Genomic DNA, 17,281 nt, shown 5'->3' on the forward strand with positions numbered 1-17,281 from the left:
TTCATATATACATCCCTTTCCTTCTTTTATCTGATCCCTGGCCCCTCCCCTCTTTTACTCTCACAGGTCATGACTCTACTTGTCTCACATTTTTTCTTCAGAAGAAGGAAACCAGATTCCCCCAAGAATGTAATCTCAAAAGATGAATTGCTTTTCACAGGAAACCTGCTTTGACTGGAATTTATAGGAAAAAAGCTTACTTTTATTATGTCTTGGTTTTACTTCCTGTGTCTTCTTTAATGATTATAAATGAATTCATGAATAGCATAGGAATTCCAAATACAATAAGTTTACATTTCCCAGAGGTATCTAATTATGTTCTTGTATTTTCAGATTAATTCCCTTTCAATGGATTCCTGTTCTAAGAAGCTAAGGCAATGGACTTCTGAAAAAACCCACATTGTACCATTAAATTCTGATCGATTAGATCAGATATGGACATACTATAAATCAAAAGTTTCTGCTACCGATGTTACATATTAGCATGCATAAATAGTCTCAGAAAATAGTATATAGTAAGCAGTCTATTTTAGGGAGTAATCAAAATGCTGACACATTCTAAACTCTAGGGAAATTGCTCTTGAGCAAGAATATGCATTTATAGTGACATTTCAGATCTCCTAGAGTTTTATGGTAAGGAACTACATGATAAAAAAGCACTGAATTTGGAATCATGACAACCTGGCTCTAATTCTGTCTCTATCACTAACTAACAAACTGACTATATTTTTCTCTTATTGGTCTTCCATTCCTCACTTATAAAATATAAGATCTGGACATTCATATCTGAAATTTAAGTTTACTGTACTCTGCAAAGTAAATGTCCCTAACTGGCGTGCACTGACAATGTCACCTTGTGACTCCTTTGTGGGGTGTAGAATACACTTACTTGAGATGGTTTAATAAAGTATTCTTTAGGGGTTGCTGACAGCATTTCATTCATTCATTTGCATATTCATTCATTTATTCTAGCAACATATTCACACACTATCAAAATAAGTTAACATGAAGTATTTTAGCAGATTATGCAATTATCAAGTAACAAGTCTTGGATATTCTGCTGGATATAAAATTAGCATAACTTGACATTTGGTTTCTTTTATGCTTTTATCAATCAAAAGAACAAATTCCTCTAACTCTCCTCAAAATCACCTACTTTTATTTCCAAATTACTTCAAGCAATGAGTCTCTGTCACATCAGGTACAGAGCATCAAAATGAAGCAGAGTTTGGCAATGATTTCTTGGCTATGACACCAAAAACACAGGTAACAAATGTAAAAACAGACAAATGGAACTCCATCAAACTTAAAAACTTTTGTGTGCCAAAGGACAACAGAATGAAAAGGCAACCTCCGGAATGAGAAAAAGTTATTTGCCGATAAAGGGTTATTATCAGAATATATATATATATATGTTATTATCGGAATATATATATATATATATATATATATATATATATATCTCCTACAATTCAACAACAAAAAATCAAATAATCCAGTTGAAAAATGAGCAAAGGATTCGAACAGACATTTCTCCAAAGAAGGGATACAAATGACCAACAAGTATATGAACAGATGCTCAATATCACTCATCATCAGAGAAATGCAAATCAAAACCACAATGAGCTACCACCTCATACTCATTAAAATGGCTACAATAAAAAAACCCCACAAAAAACAGAAAATAACAAGTGTTGTTGAGGATATGGAGAAACTAGGATCCTTATACATTGTTGGTGGGATTATAAAATATGGCAATCACTATGAAAAACAGTATGATGCCTCAAATAATTAAAAATAGAACTAACATATGACGCAGCGGTCTCATTTCTGGGTATATATCCAAAAGAATTGAAAGCAATGTCTCATAAAGATATTTATACCCTCAAGTACATAGCACACTTCATAACACCCAAGAGGTAGAAGCAACCCAAATGTTCATTAAGGGATGAATGGACAAACAAAAAGTCATATATATATACAAACATATATATATATATATATATATATATGTACATGTGTACACACACACGTACACACACACGAAATAGTATTCAGCCTTTAAAAGGAAAGCAACCTTGTTACATGCTACAACATGGATGGACCTTAATGACATTATGCTAAGCAAAATAAGCCAGTCACAAAAAGACTTGATTCCATTTATATGAAGTATCTAAAATTATCAATGCTATGAACTGAGTGTGTCCCTGCAAAACCCATATGCCAAATATGAGTAGAGGTAGGGTTCTAACCCCCCAGTATGACTGTATTTGAAGATAGGGCCCTTAAGGAAGTACGTACGTTAAATGAGGTCACAAGAATGGAACACTAATCTGGTAAGACTGCTGTCCTTATCAGAAGAAAAAGAGACACAAGATCTCTCTCTCTCTCTCTCTCTCTCTCTCTCTCAGCAAAGAGAAGAGGCCATGTGAAGTCACAGCAAGAAGGTAGCTGTCTACAAGCGAGGAAGAGAGGCCTTACTAGAAACCAATCCTGACAGCACCTTGATCTTGGACTTCTAGCCTCCAGAATTGTGAGAAAACAAATTTCTGTTAATGTTTAAGCTATCTAGTCTGTGGTATTTTGTTATGGTAGCTCTAGAAGACTAATATAGTCAGATTTACAAAAACAAAAAAATTGAATAGTGGTTAAGAGGGTCTTGAGAAAGGGGGGGAAAGTAGAGTCGTGTTTAATGAGTATAGAGTTCCAGATTTGCAAAACGAAAACGTTCTGGAAATCTCTTTACAACAATATAAATATACTTAAAATCACTGAAATGTAGACTTAAAACTGGTTAAGGTGGTAAATTTTGTTTATGTGTTTTTTAGCACAATAAAAATATAAACAGAATTTCAAATTTTCTGCTGAAATAAAGGAATAAAAAGATAACGAAATACTACTTCACAAATAAAAACAACCACTAATACTATTTCAGGCATATGAAATGTATAGGGATGTGGTTTATATTTGTTTTTATTTCATTAGGAAAGCAATAATGATGACTATCTTAAGGCAAAAATAACACTTCTATTTTAGAAGCAGTGTTTACCAATATATAGCCAACAGAGAGAAACATAGTCAGTTTACAAAATTTAATCTCTAAATTCCACTAAAAGTAGGGGTGAATGTGACATATCATATCATCAACATTTCCTCCCTCGATATTTTGCAAGAAAATGCTATAAATAGAACATAGAATAGTTCTTTTCAGTTCAAATTCTCCAGATTCCTAAATTGGATATCTTTTGAAAAGGTGGGAAGAACAACCAGCAATACTAGGACTCATGTAACTGGCAAAATGAAGAGAAATCAATTTAGCTTAAAAACAAACAAACAAAAAAACCCACTTATTTACACTTAATGATTACATTCCCCTAAGTTTTTTTCTCTTAAAAATATGAGAACAAAGGACTTGATATCTATGAAATTCTTCATCATTTAATAAAAAGAAATCTATTCTTCATGTTTTCTAATAGAAAAAGAAAGACATGTAACAATAAACATGCATATTTTATTACTGTGTTTATTCTAACAAAGTTAATGCGTAACATGTCCTAATGAAATTTCTCTTATTTGCTGGCCTAAATACAATTTCAAGAAAATTGTGGGCTATGACACCCAGAGGGAAAAGGTAGACACAGTTTGATTTTAGGAGATAATCTAGAACAGGATTTATCTTCGGCATTATTGGCAATTTGGGCTGGATAATTTTTTGTTGTAGGGGCTCTCGGATCCATTTACGATGTTTAAGAGCATTCCTGGCTCTACCTACTAGATGCCAGTAACCCTCCCACCAAACTGTGCCAAGCTGTGACAACTAAACATGTCTCCAGATATTGCCAATGTCCCTGAGGGGAAAATTGCCCCCCGCCAGAGAATATGGGGCCACATGCAAATTGATGAATTAGCAGAATTAAATTGCACAAGTTAGAGTCCAAAGCTAAAAAATGAGTATTTAGTATCTAAACTCTGATATGCAAACTAAAGAATGTGAGTTGTAGGATATTTGTGGGCAAAGGGAGGGGGATTAAAAAAAAATAACACTTCAGAATGTTAAGAGACATGTGTTGTGTGTCTATTGCTAGAAAGAAAGAACATTCTAAAAATATTACCTGCCACTTTTTTGTGTGTGCTCAAGGAAATAAAACCAGAGTTACATTTGCTATTTTCCTCTTTTGGACTGCCATCTGGTAATCCATACTTCCACTAGAAAAAAATTCTAGCCAATTGGACTAAAATAGTTAATGCACCACTTCATGTGCCAAAATTATGGCAGGGAGTTTACGGTTTGGTTTGCTCAGTCATGCCCAAAAAGAACGAAACCAACTAATGTCCTTAAAAGACAAAAGTAAATAATTCACAGGATGCTTACACAATTTGGTGAAATTCCCTTCCTACATTTGGCAGACTCATAGCAGCAGGAAAAGCACAACAAAAAGTAGTTATATAAAACGGGCACGCTGAAGTAATCAAACTCATTTATTGGACGTCAACTCATTCCCAAAACATATGGAGTTAAAAAAAAATTCACTAATCAAATAGAGCAAAATACAACCTACAATAGTCATCATATTTCCGATGTCATAAGGGATTTGTTAGGAATGAATGAAACACTGGGAGAGGTGCATTGATCTTTGTAATATCCCTCAAGAAAGGCAGTGTAAAGAGTCTTCACAATAATGAATACAAGGTTCACCATCATAGCTGAATCTACTACCAATGCCTTTTTCTTAATACCCAAAACTTGTCAAAAGACAGACTGGCACATCTAGTCTGGATATATCCTTTGGGTTCTCTTTCACTAATCCATAAAAGCAGGCTATGATAACGAAAACCAAAAGTTCCCAACAGATGAACAGTAATTATTAAATACAAACATAAGCAGGAAACCATGAACCATTCATTTAACAAATGTCTTATTAAATGTAAACAGAAAGGGTATTTTTTGAGTACTTCTATAAGAATTCACCTAGATGTAGTAATGAGCGGACAGACAGGTCCTGGCTTACATGGAGTTTACATCCAAGTGTAGGAATTCTAGTGAAATCATCAAACATTTGGGAAAAGCAACACTACGAAGTACCAAAAACAACGCCTCTTTTCAAAAAGAAGAGTTAACACCCAGGAGAAAGAATTAAGAGAGAGAGAAAAAAAAGACTTTAAATATAATTATTATTCTCATAGATACTGAGAGAATATTGCAAGAATATTGTAAGACAAGAACAGATAGAGAGAACATAGAGAAAATTTTGAATAAACACTTATATTTAGATACATCTGTATGAAATCTTGGAAAACCAAAGATAAAGAGAAAATCCGAAAAGCTTTCAGAAAGGTAAAATAGGTATAAATGATTTTCAGATATTCAATGATTGACTACCGTAGAAGTTTTAAAAAACTATTAAAGAGTATACTTCTTCAATTCAAATGATGAAACAAAGAATATTGAGTGAAAAAATAAATTGCAAAAGCCACATACAATATAATATTATTTACAATTGTTTTTAAAAAATTAAGCAACCCATAAATAATATTATGGAAATAGACTTACACAATAGAAATACAAAAACATTTATAGTCATGATGCATGAGTGTAAGTAAGAGGTAAGCAAGTGAGGTAGAGCTTTGACTTTATACTTCTTTAAGAAGAAAAGACACCATCATCAGAATCACAAAAAGATCTCAACACAGGGGCGATAGCATGTGAGGGAGGGAGCAAGACAAGAAATATGAAACCTTCTTAAGAGTCTTTTCTTGTTCTAGAGAAGAGTATGGATATTAATTAAATCTAGATATTGATAGTAAAAGAATAAATTTAAGTATGTGTGTTAAAAATTTAAGTTAGTTAACCACTAAAATCATTTTGAAATAGGTAATGTTTACTTCCAAATAATCAGATGAAAGAATTGACAGAGAGAAGGCAACCAATGTAAAAGACAGCAGACTAAGTTCAACTATATAAACAAATGAGAATTAATTAACTATTAAAAGAGACTGTCACAATGGAGTTTTAAAATATTCCAGCTACATGCACTTTATGAGGTATATGGTAACAAGACATAGACCTAAGCTAAAATATCACATGACAGCTGAAAATAAAGAAACATAAAAAGATACAACAAATCAACAATTAAAATAAATATAGAAATAAATATAGAAAATAAATATAGCAATATTAACATCAAGCAAATTAGAATTACAGGAAAACATCATCAAACGGAAGAACAGATAAATCTCTTATTGATAAAATATGTAATTAGTGAGTTTGTCACGTCACAAATCTTAATGTACCTAGTAATATAGCTTCAAAATATATAATATAAAAATACCAAATATCAGAAGAAAACAACTTTTCCATAATCATAGTACGATATTTAACACACCCTTCTCAAAAATCCACATCTCAAACAAATAAAAAAGATGAATATAAAGGTTTTAATAAACTGGACTACATAAATCTTAATATATAAAGGTATACACACACACAGGTATACACGCACACCAGCAACAGAGAATATAACCAATGAACAGGTTAAGAGCTGACTATGTATCAGACCACACACACACACACACACACACACACACACACACAAAACCTCAACGAAGTCCCCAAGGCATCAAATAAGCTACATTCTCTGATCATGCCTCAGTAAAACACAAGGATAGTCAAGTGAACATTTCATTTAGACTGGCCTCAGATGGGCAAACATCTAAATGGCAGTTTGGGTGAGGGTGCAGGGAAACGGGCATTTATAGAAACTTCAGGTGGGAATATAAATTTGTAATGCGTTTTTGCAAAACAATTGGATATTATCTATCAAAATTTTAAATTTCATACTCTGACTCAACAATTCTACTACTAGAAATCCTTCTTACAAAAACAATACACATACTCACAAAACAAATGTACAATATATAGTGCAATACTAACTACAGCAATAAAAAAGTAACAACCCAAATATCTACCAATAGTAACATGGTTAAATTATTTATAGAACATCCATTTCATAAAATGCCAAACACTGACATGGAAAAAATCTCCAAGACAGTTTTTTTTTTTTTTAAGTGTAAAAAATATACATGTATCATTCAAATTATGTTAAAATGCAAGATAATAGAAAAGGAGTGGAAGAGTACAAGACATACTTTTTACTTCTGGAGTGGAAAATGATGGAGAACTTCCATATTTTACTTTATGTTTGTCTCTACTGTTTGAATATTTTATGATTTATACTGCTTGCATAATTCAAAAAAGAAAAGACAAGCAATTATTTAACAAATTTCTTATTTACTTCCCAGAAAAAGACTGGGATCTTTCTGTTCTTAGTACAAATTTGATCGAACACATTTAAGAGTACAGGACAAGTATAAACTTCCAATCTGTTCAAATAAGAACACTTTGTGTTTCCTCTGCCGGGCATGCTCTTCCCTCTGATATGGCTCACTCCCTCACTTCCCTCAAGTTTTCCAGTTAAGTATCATCTTATCTGAGAAATCTTAATTTTTCTATATAAAATGACCACCTCCTACACCCATCCTACCACTCTCTAGCTACCTCACCTCGCTTTGTATTTCATTAGAGCAATTTAACACCTGTGTCTTAGTGTCCTTATCTGTAATTGAGAGTGATAACAGTACCTACCCCACAAGGGTATTATTAGGCTTAAATTGGCTAGAAACCCGTAGATGAGTGCTGGGCTCACAGTAAGAGCCATATTAGGCTTTCACTTTTTGGTCTGTTTTGTTTATGATCTGCTTTCCCCCTATTAGAATGACAGCCCCAAGAGGCAGGGACTACCATATATCCCCGAAAATAAGACCGGGTATTATATTAATTTTTGCTCCAAAAGATGCATTAGGGCTTTTCAGGGGATGTCTTATTTTTTCATGTACAACAATCTACATTCATTCATGTACAACAATCTACATTTATTCATTTATTCATGTACAAAAATCTACATTTATTCAAATACAGTCATGTCATCTTCTTCTGGAACATCATAACTCTCCAAATCCCAAATTCTGTCTTGAATTTCTTGCAGCTCCATTTCCTGTAGAACCATTGGCCCCAATCTCTCATGTCCAGCAATAGAGCTCTCCTTAAATGAGCACTTCTTGTCCATATAGCCTGCTCGTAGTGCATTGGCAACACAGCTGTCAGTGATTTTACCCCACGAATTCTTCACCATGACCTCTTGCACCCTAGGCTTCACAGTTTCCATGCTGATTTCTCTCCATTCTATTTTCAATGTAGTCATCAATTTCCATGCTCAAATGGTCATTGAATGGTTTGTTATTGCAATATCAAGAGTCTGGAGCTAGGCAGTCATTCCTGTGGGAATCGTTATTTGATTTATTCTTCTCTCTGTAAGGAGGTTCTTCATGTCTTTAGCGTGGTGAGTTCTGTCTGAATCCCAGACTAGCAGACCTCTTTGGCCACCTTGCAAAACAAGTGGCAGCATTAAATCGATCCACTTCCTTAAAACTGCTTGTGTGCACCAGGGTTTTTTGGTTTCAAGAACATATATGCCTGAAACACGTTCAACCTTAACTTTCTTGCCCTTAGTGACGATTAGAGGTGGGGCTTTCTTTTCATCCAGACGAATTGTCAAAATACAGGGAACACATGCACTTTCGTAACCAGGGGAATGTAGTAGATTGACGAGGCACCCCTCTGATCAATTGTCGTTTGAGATCTTTGGCCCATAAACACTGCAGTTTCATCCATAGCAATCATGTTGGAGAGTTGGCATTTAGAAAAGTTGATGCCATCAACAAAGGACTTGAATGCAAGTGCACGTTTAATAACTTCAGCATCTTCCAGCTTGAACAGTGTTGTCGATCTTCTTAGAGACAGTTCATATCGCTGCAGGAAGCCATCCAGCCAGTGTTGTGATGCTTTGAATTCTTCTGGGGATATTTCTAACTGTGGTGCCATTGCAAGGGCAGATGCTTGAATATCAGCCCTGCGCACAACCAAAACTTTTGCTCTCCTGTCAGCAATCCATTCACAGATGACGTTTTCCAGCTCAGGAAACAATGGTTGCCAATCTGATCCACACTTGTACTTCTTAGCATTTCCCTCGTCCACTTGTTGACTGAGGTTATCATACTCTGCTCGCCATTTTGGGACCATTCGGAGAGCCAACTTCTTTTCTGTGCAGAAAGCCGTAAGATTCTTGCCCCAGGAGTCCTCCACGATTCCTTTCTTGTACTCGATGGAATAGCTCTTTCTTTTTGCACTCATCTTGTCTGGGGGTCAAAATATTATTCCCTTTAAATCTACCATTAAATCAAGTGTTAAGGCTTACGAGACAGGAGTGGCAACAAAAATGATGACAGTTAAGAATGATGATCCACACAAAAGCGACGAAAAATAGCAGTCACCCAAATTCAGAAAACGTTTCTTTATTTCACACGAGTGCATTAAGTATATCCGTTACAACACACGACATATTGAATTATGAAGATTCGTATTAGACACAGCCACGTCCGTTTGTTATCAAGTGTGCACGTTATTCATGCATTGTGTCTGTACACCAATTGGTCATTCGGCAATAAGTCTCGAGTTCATCTATTTACATAGCGGTTTACCTCTCGTCCAAAGGCGCCTGCTTGGGTATTTACAAATACTCAATTATAATTTACATTATCATTTATTTTAAGTATTAATGTCAATAACATTATTTATTTACAATTAATTATATATTAATATTATTTTATAATTCAATATGTCTGTCATGTGTTACAATAGATGTACTAAATGCAACCGTCTGGCTGACGATCTTAACTGGGGCTTATTTTTGGGGCAGGGCTTATATTACGAGCATCCTGAAAAAATCATGCTAGGGCTTATTTTCCAGTTAGGTGTTATTTTCGGGGAAATACGGTATGTTTTGTTTACTATTGTATCAGGAATGCCTCGAAAGTGTTTATCAGTAAATATTCATATTGTGGAAGCCTGACTTAGTACTGTAGCCATATGTACAGACAGCTGAGATTACAAGAAAAAGACCAATTATTTTCAGTATAAGCAAGCTTTCTGCACATTAGCATGACTCATCTGTCATAATTCAATCTATTTTGAAAGCATAACATTTAGCAATATGACTCCTAGAAGCTTCAAGAATGGAAGTGGTACATACAGTACCATTTAGTTCATTAATTTCTTAATACCAACATGGCAACAGAAACTAAAACATAATGTGGAATGAGAAAACAGAAGCACAACTTACTTTTCATTCCTGCCTGTGATGCATGGCTGGTAGAGGACCTTGACAGCATTCCAAGCAGAACTGGAATCCGCCTTTGGTGTGTCTTCCAATAGGGGAAACTTTGTGATACTTTTGGAACTTCCCAAAGATTCAATCACCAAACTGTCTGAGTTTAAAAGCCATAGCTAGAGATATGGAGAGAAAAGTTCAAATATTAGGATATCACCGCCCCATCCATATCTCATACCACTCAAAACAAAACAAAACAAAAAAAACCTATAAAAATACCAGAAAAAGAAAGAGAATTATGTGTGTAACTTTGAAGAATGGTAAGTCTATCAAAGCATAACTTTGGTACATTAAACAATATGATAAAGTTTTAAAAAATGAAAATGAGATAACCAACTAGGAGAAATATGATACATATATAATAGTTATTATCGATAATAGATAGCACTCCTAGAAATCATAAGGGGAAACAAAAACCAAACTAATAGAAATACAGGCAAAGAATATGAACAGAATTAACACAAGAAATAAGTGATAAAGATATAAAAATGTTAATATAACTAGTAATGAGAAAATACAAAATTTGAGTGCCACCCTTTTTTCATTTATGAGATTGGCAAATACAAAAAGATTGATAACATGCAGTTCAGAAGAGGGGTTTGGATGGGTAGTCCCATATGCTGCTGGCGGAACAGTGTTTGGGGATTTGAATACATGTGATTCAATGGGGGAATACTCTCAAAAGAAAGAGTGTAAGGGAAACAGAGTAAGACGGAGGAAAGAGCTAGGGAAGGATGCCAACTCAGCTGAGAGTCTGGCTGCAGCCTGAGCCCTCAGACAGCTCTGGAGCATGAATCGCACCTAGAGATTATCCCACCTTGAGACAGGATATCCTAGGGTAATTTGGGCTGTTGTGCCTCAGGGTCAAATCATTTGCAGTTTGCTGACCATAGCATGGTGGGGGAGAGTGAAGGATAAGAAATTCCCTGGTCAAGGCAGCATCTGTCAGGTTAGGACAAGTCTCTGGAGAAGGGAGCAGCTGTGAGCCATCACACTCAGCAGCTGGAAATGGATGCACTGACCAAGGAACAGGGATCTGGGTGGGGCCCCATGAATGTCCACTTCAAGGGACAAATCAGTCCAACTTTTTTGGAGGGTAACAATTATCAGAGTTTAAAATACACAAATTCTAATGCTATATTAGAATAGAAAGGTCTGTTTGTAAAGAAGTACTAAGATTCATGTACAAAGATGATTTTCACTTCAGCATTGTCTTTAATGGCCGTACAATGGAATTCTAGTCATTAAAGTCTGAGGTATACTCGCACTAACAAGAAACAATCCTGCTGATACACTCTTATGTGAAGTATGTTCAAGAGAAGTGCTAATCACATGATAGTTTTTTAATAAATACATACCTGTGGGTATATGTACATATAGTTATACCCTGTTTCCCCGAAAATAAGACCTAGCCAGACCATCAGCTCTAATGCGTCTTTTGGAGCAAAAATTAATATAAGTCCTGGTCTTATTTTACTATAAGACCGGATGTTATATTAAAAAAAATAAAGTATATATATATCTATATCTATATACACACACACATATATGTATATGTATATACATATATGTGTGTGTATATAGATATGTGTGTGTGTGTGTGTGTGTGTGTGTGTGTGTGTGTATGGGACCCAGTCTTATTTTACTATAAGAATAAGACTGGGTCTTATGTAATATAAGACCGGGTCTCATGTTAATTTTTGCTCCAAAAGACGCATTAGAGCTGATTGTCCGGCTAGGTGTTATTTTCGGGAAACACGGTATATAGATAGAAAAAAATACTGAAGTACACATATCAGATTGTTTATGTTTACCTTCAAATACTATTATATAGCAGGACAAGAGAGGGGACAAGATGGGGGAACTACCACTTCTTCATATATTCTTCATGTTGTCTGAATGTGACATTCAAGACATTACTCAAGAATGCATTACATTAATTCAAGAATGCATTACATTAATTCAAGAATGCATTACTTTTATAAAAAAGAAAATTAAAAAAAATTAAATATATATTAGCAGTCGGTTTAAAAAGTTCCTACTGATTTTTCATTTGAAAACCTTGCAATAAAAAAATTAAAACCAATAGATGATTTTATAAAGAAGATGTGGTATATATACACAATGGAATACTATTCTGCCATAAGAAAAGATGAAATAGTACCATTTGCGACGTGGATGGATCTTGAGATTATTATGTTGAGCGAAAAAAGTCAGACAGAAAAAGTCAAGAACCATATGATTTCACTGATATGTCGTATATAAAACTGAAAACAACGAAAGAACAAGACAAGCAAATGAAGACACAAAAACTCATAGACACAGACACTAGTTTAGGGGAAGTGGACTGGTAGATGAGGGTAAAAGGCATCAAATATATGGTGATGGAAGGAGAACTGACTCTGGGTGGTGAACATACAATGTGATATGTAGATGATGTGTTACAGAATTGTATACCTGAAATCTATGTAACGTTACTAACAATTGTCACCCCAATAATCTTCAATTTACAAAAAATTAAAACTAATTTCAGACTATGAGGTGTATTTAGTATCAACTTCAGTCAAAAAATATTTAGCTTTTGATAGAAATTACCTGGAATTACAGAAGCATGGGGTTGCCACAATGGACAGGCAGCTACAAAGCCAAACCTAGTAACAACCTTCATCTCCTTTCTTTTAGCTACCTTGTTTCTCTATTGTCTTTTGAGTTCCTTGATGGCATTTTTGCTCTATCCTGAGTACTAGAAACAGTGCCTTTCAAATAAAAATGTGTTCAATATATGCTGACTCGTGAATAAAACAGGTAAGAGGCAGAGAAGAGACTTGGGCCCTGATTCTTGGATTTTGCATAAATGTCCAAAATTCTTTTCTGCAGCACCTTCTTTTACATGAAAACAGTGTAACATTAGATGCTTGTGATACATGTAGGGGATGATTCTGCTTATTACAAGAGCCTCTTCTCCAAAACTTGGCTCTACTTCTCAAACATCAAAGTGTTGGCACAAGGATTTCGAAGAGCTACCTGCCCTCCCATGTTCACTGCAGCATTATTTACATAAACCAAGATGTACAACCAACCTGAAACTCCAACATCAGATGAATAAAGAAAATGTGGCATATATATACAATGAAATATTATCTTAAAAAAGAAGGAAATCTTGTAATATGTGACAACATGGATAAACCTTGAGGACATTACACTAACTGAAACATGCCAGAAACAGAAGGACACATACTGTATAGATTCCACTTATATGAGGAATCTCAAATAGTCTAACTCATAGAAGTAGACAATAGAATGGTGGTAGCCAGGGGCTGGAGGGAGGGAGAAATGAGGAGATGCTAATCAAAGGGTATAAAGTTTCAGTTGGGCAAAATGAATATGTTCTGGACATCTGCTGTACAACTTTGTCCCTATAATTAACAATACTATAGTATGCGCTTAAAAATCTGTGAAGAAGGTAGTTCTCACATTAAGTGCTCTTAGCACAAAACAAATACACAAAAAGAAACATGCATAAAAGTATCAAATAGGAAAAAAAAAAACACGTGAGAGACAGAACTGTGCTATACTAACCAAGAAAAGCCATTAAAAACTGAGAGTGAAAAACTTTATTTTGGGGTGTGAGCTTCTAAAGAGCAGGAATCAGGTTTTATTTCTCTCTATTTCCCTAATGCTTAGCCCATGGAGGCACTGGATCATTTGTTATTAAGTAAAGGGAGTTTGATTTGTGAATTAAACCTGATATTACAAATTCAATTTTTTGACTATCACTTTACTTATTTTTTAATTTTATTAAGTTTGTTGGGGTGATACTGGTTAATAAAATTATAGAGGTTTTAAGTGTACAATTCTATAATACATCATCTGTATATTACATTGTATATCCACCACCCAAAGTCAAATTTTTGATCAATTATTTTCTAGACCTGAGAATTAGGAAAATAGAATGACAAAAACTAAAGAATTTCAGAGACTCTGGATTACTAGACTACAAAAAGCGAGGTGAAATAATGTCTTACCAAGATATATGCTTTGCCGTCGTGACCTTGAATACTGAATCTAAAAGTGCTTCTAGCAGAGGAGAGTTCCACCAGACACTGGGCGATAACGCTCTGTACAAACTGAGACCTGTTTGAACAGAAATCAATTTTCACAATGTATCTCTCATAATAACTCTAACGGGCAAGATGAGCCAAGAATACTCACAGGGTAACTAAAACGCAGAGGCATGTGCATGCTAGACTTTTCTATATGCTGCTCATTCCCTCACAGTCTGTGCTAATGCAATCAATATATTTTAATGTAATTGTGTTTGCTCTAGTCTTCTTATATCCTACTCTCCAATCCTTAATACATTTTCCACCCTACACCTAACTATTTTCTGCTACTGAATAAAAAAATACCACGTTAGACAAGTCAAGTCAATATTCCATTTGTACTTGAGCACATTAAACAGTGAATAGCTAAGTTAAAAAAGGTGAGAAATCTGCTCCCAAACATTAGACAGTATTATCTACAATATTTTCCATTTGGATTCTATCAAAGTGTCAGGTCTGAGACACATAAAAAAATTCTTTATCGGAGGATAAAGTTCAAGGTTATATTCAGATTGCCATAATTTTTAGACATCAATAAATGAACTGAAATAAAGACATACTATAGCTAACTTTTGTTCGCAAACTAAAAAGATTCAAAGAAAAGAAACACTAATGGATTTAGTGGTTAAGAACCATTTTTTTTAAAACACAGGAGTCATGTGAAAACTGACCCATGTTTCAAATTTTAAATAAGTCAAATTAAAACCAGGAATAATTGCTCAAAAACCCATCGATGATTAGGTATAAGACCTTGAATATCTGGAACATAGAAAGCACAAAAACCTTTCAGAGTTAGATTTATATGAGCACATTTCTCTATACCATTATATAAGCAAACCATAAACAAATCCTCAAGTCGTTTACATGTGTAGTTTGGTTCAACTAACCTTTCCAGATAAAGAGAAGTATAAATAAAAACAAATTCCCAAATAACTAACTGTACCTATCTTTCCCTATATTTTAAATTACAGAATAAACTTAATGTGCTATTTGTACCTTGGTATGACGGGAAAATTTCTCTCAGATGGCTGAATCATTATCTCTGTCATATACAACTTAATGGTTTCTAGAAACAAAAAATAAGAAAATTACAAATCTCCCCAATACATTAACATTCAGTAAAACTTTTTAAAAAATGACCTAGTTTAAGAAGACAAAGCATTGATGATTACAAGGAGACAGTCCTGAGACTTTAAACAGCTTGATGTGATGTCAGAAGAGCATGCCCGAAGTGAATCTAGTGCAGCAAGACTGATCACACGCATGGAAGGTGATAAAAATTAGTCACATCACAACCATAGCTCATTTATCTAGAAATTAATCATTTGGTTTCCTCATTTCTATAGAGTAGCCACAAACCTAGAAGTCACTGAAAAAAGGCTTTTTATTCATAGCATCTCAAAGCCCTTGCACAGATGCTGTGAACCTCACATTAGTATTTACCCAGAATTTCACTGAGTCTATAAATGTGTAATTTCCAGCAAATGTGGTTATCTGATTATTTAGTTTACAGAGAAATTTAAACAGTAAACTAAATAATAGAAACAAATATAAACACAATCAATTTGGGTTTTTACAAAATCCACAAAAAATGTTTGCTTTCACTAATAATGGAGGAAATGCAAACTAAAACGAGATTTTTTTAGAATCAAATAAATAAAAGAATTTTAATAAGATGCAGCTCTGATGAAGACATGGAGAAATGAACACACATTCACATACTGCAGTCGAGAGTTGAAAGTGATAATAGATTTCTGAAAAGTTACTTGGCAAAGTCCTTAAAAATGTGTATATATTTTGACAACATAAACACCTAAGAATTTATCTCAAAGAAATACTCATAGATATCTGCAGAAATTTACCTAAAGATGCTCATAAAAATATTAATAGAAAAATACTGAAAACAAATTAAATATCTAAAAACTGAAGATGGCTGGGTTAAACAATTATACACTTAGGGAAGAGAATTCTAGGTGTTCATTAAAATACTGTACAAAATAATTTTTAATTGTTTTAATAAAATGGAAGGTTGTTCCTAATATTTTCTGAAAATGTTCTCAATTGCTCAATACAACCTAGAGAAAAAGGCAAAAAAATAAAATTGACAGTTTAACAGATTATTATATATCTAGATGAATTCATGATGATGAATTTATCTAGTTCTCCTTAATCAATTTTCATTTTGCTATTTTGAAGTCATGTTATTAGGTACAGAATTGAACCATTTAACATTATGAAGCATCTCTTTTTTGCCAGCTGTTGTTAAAATACAATTTAATTTCATAATTTTATTCCTACAAGGTATTATTATTATTGTTTTACACAGTTAATATTCATTTAGTGTCACCTATATATACTTACCCTTTTTTATCATTCCTTCTTGAACTTATACCTTCTATATGGGATCATTTTCTTCTACCTAACAGTGATATACACGTAGAATTTATTTTACTAATAAGAAACCATTAGAGGGGGATTATCTCAGGTTTTCTTTTTTTGGTCAGAAAATATATTTATCTTTGTCTTGATTCTTGCATACCAGGACATTTTCACCTGAGATGAAATCCTACCTGGGTTAACCTTTGTGCACAATGACACTTTATTCTACTGTCTTTAAAAAACTGCTGTTCCTTTGAAGGTGATCTGTCACTTTTCTTTGGTTGCTTTTAAGATTTTCTCTTTGTTTTTTATTTTTCTGCAGTATCACTCTGATATGTCTAGCTATAGATTTCTTTTTATTTATCTTACTTGAGCCTCATTCAATTAGAATTCACTGGACTTCCTGAATTGTTGTTCTTCATCACTTTTGTAAAATTCTCAGCAATTATCTCTTCAAATATTGCCTATGCTCCATTCTATTTCTCTTTTCCTTCCAGAAGTCTGATTAAACATACA

General features: G+C 34.0%; 1 protein-coding gene across 4 annotated transcripts in view; it reads right to left on the reverse strand.

The window, feature by feature from the left end:
• UBE3D (ubiquitin protein ligase E3D) overlaps positions 1-17,281 on the reverse strand; it is a 131,278-nt gene that overhangs the window by 81,044 nt on the left and 32,953 nt on the right. For 3 of the 4 annotated variants that reach the window (XM_019729555.2, XM_074333243.1, XM_074333244.1), the window contains exons 6-8: positions 15,383-15,452; positions 14,309-14,417; positions 10,236-10,399 (exon numbers count right to left, since the gene is read on the reverse strand). In XM_019729555.2, the coding sequence (XP_019585114.2) occupies positions 10,236-10,399; positions 14,309-14,417; positions 15,383-15,452 (343 nt within the window). Of the gene's footprint in view, positions 1-7,908; positions 9,253-10,235; positions 10,400-14,308; positions 14,418-15,382; positions 15,453-17,281 lie in introns of those variants that run through there. The other variant, XM_074333245.1, reaches the window with a different exon arrangement.

Source organism: Rhinolophus sinicus, linkage group LG05 (assembly GCF_036562045.2).
Source record: "Rhinolophus sinicus isolate RSC01 linkage group LG05, ASM3656204v1, whole genome shotgun sequence".
Lineage (NCBI taxonomy): Eukaryota > Metazoa > Chordata > Mammalia > Chiroptera > Rhinolophidae > Rhinolophus > Rhinolophus sinicus.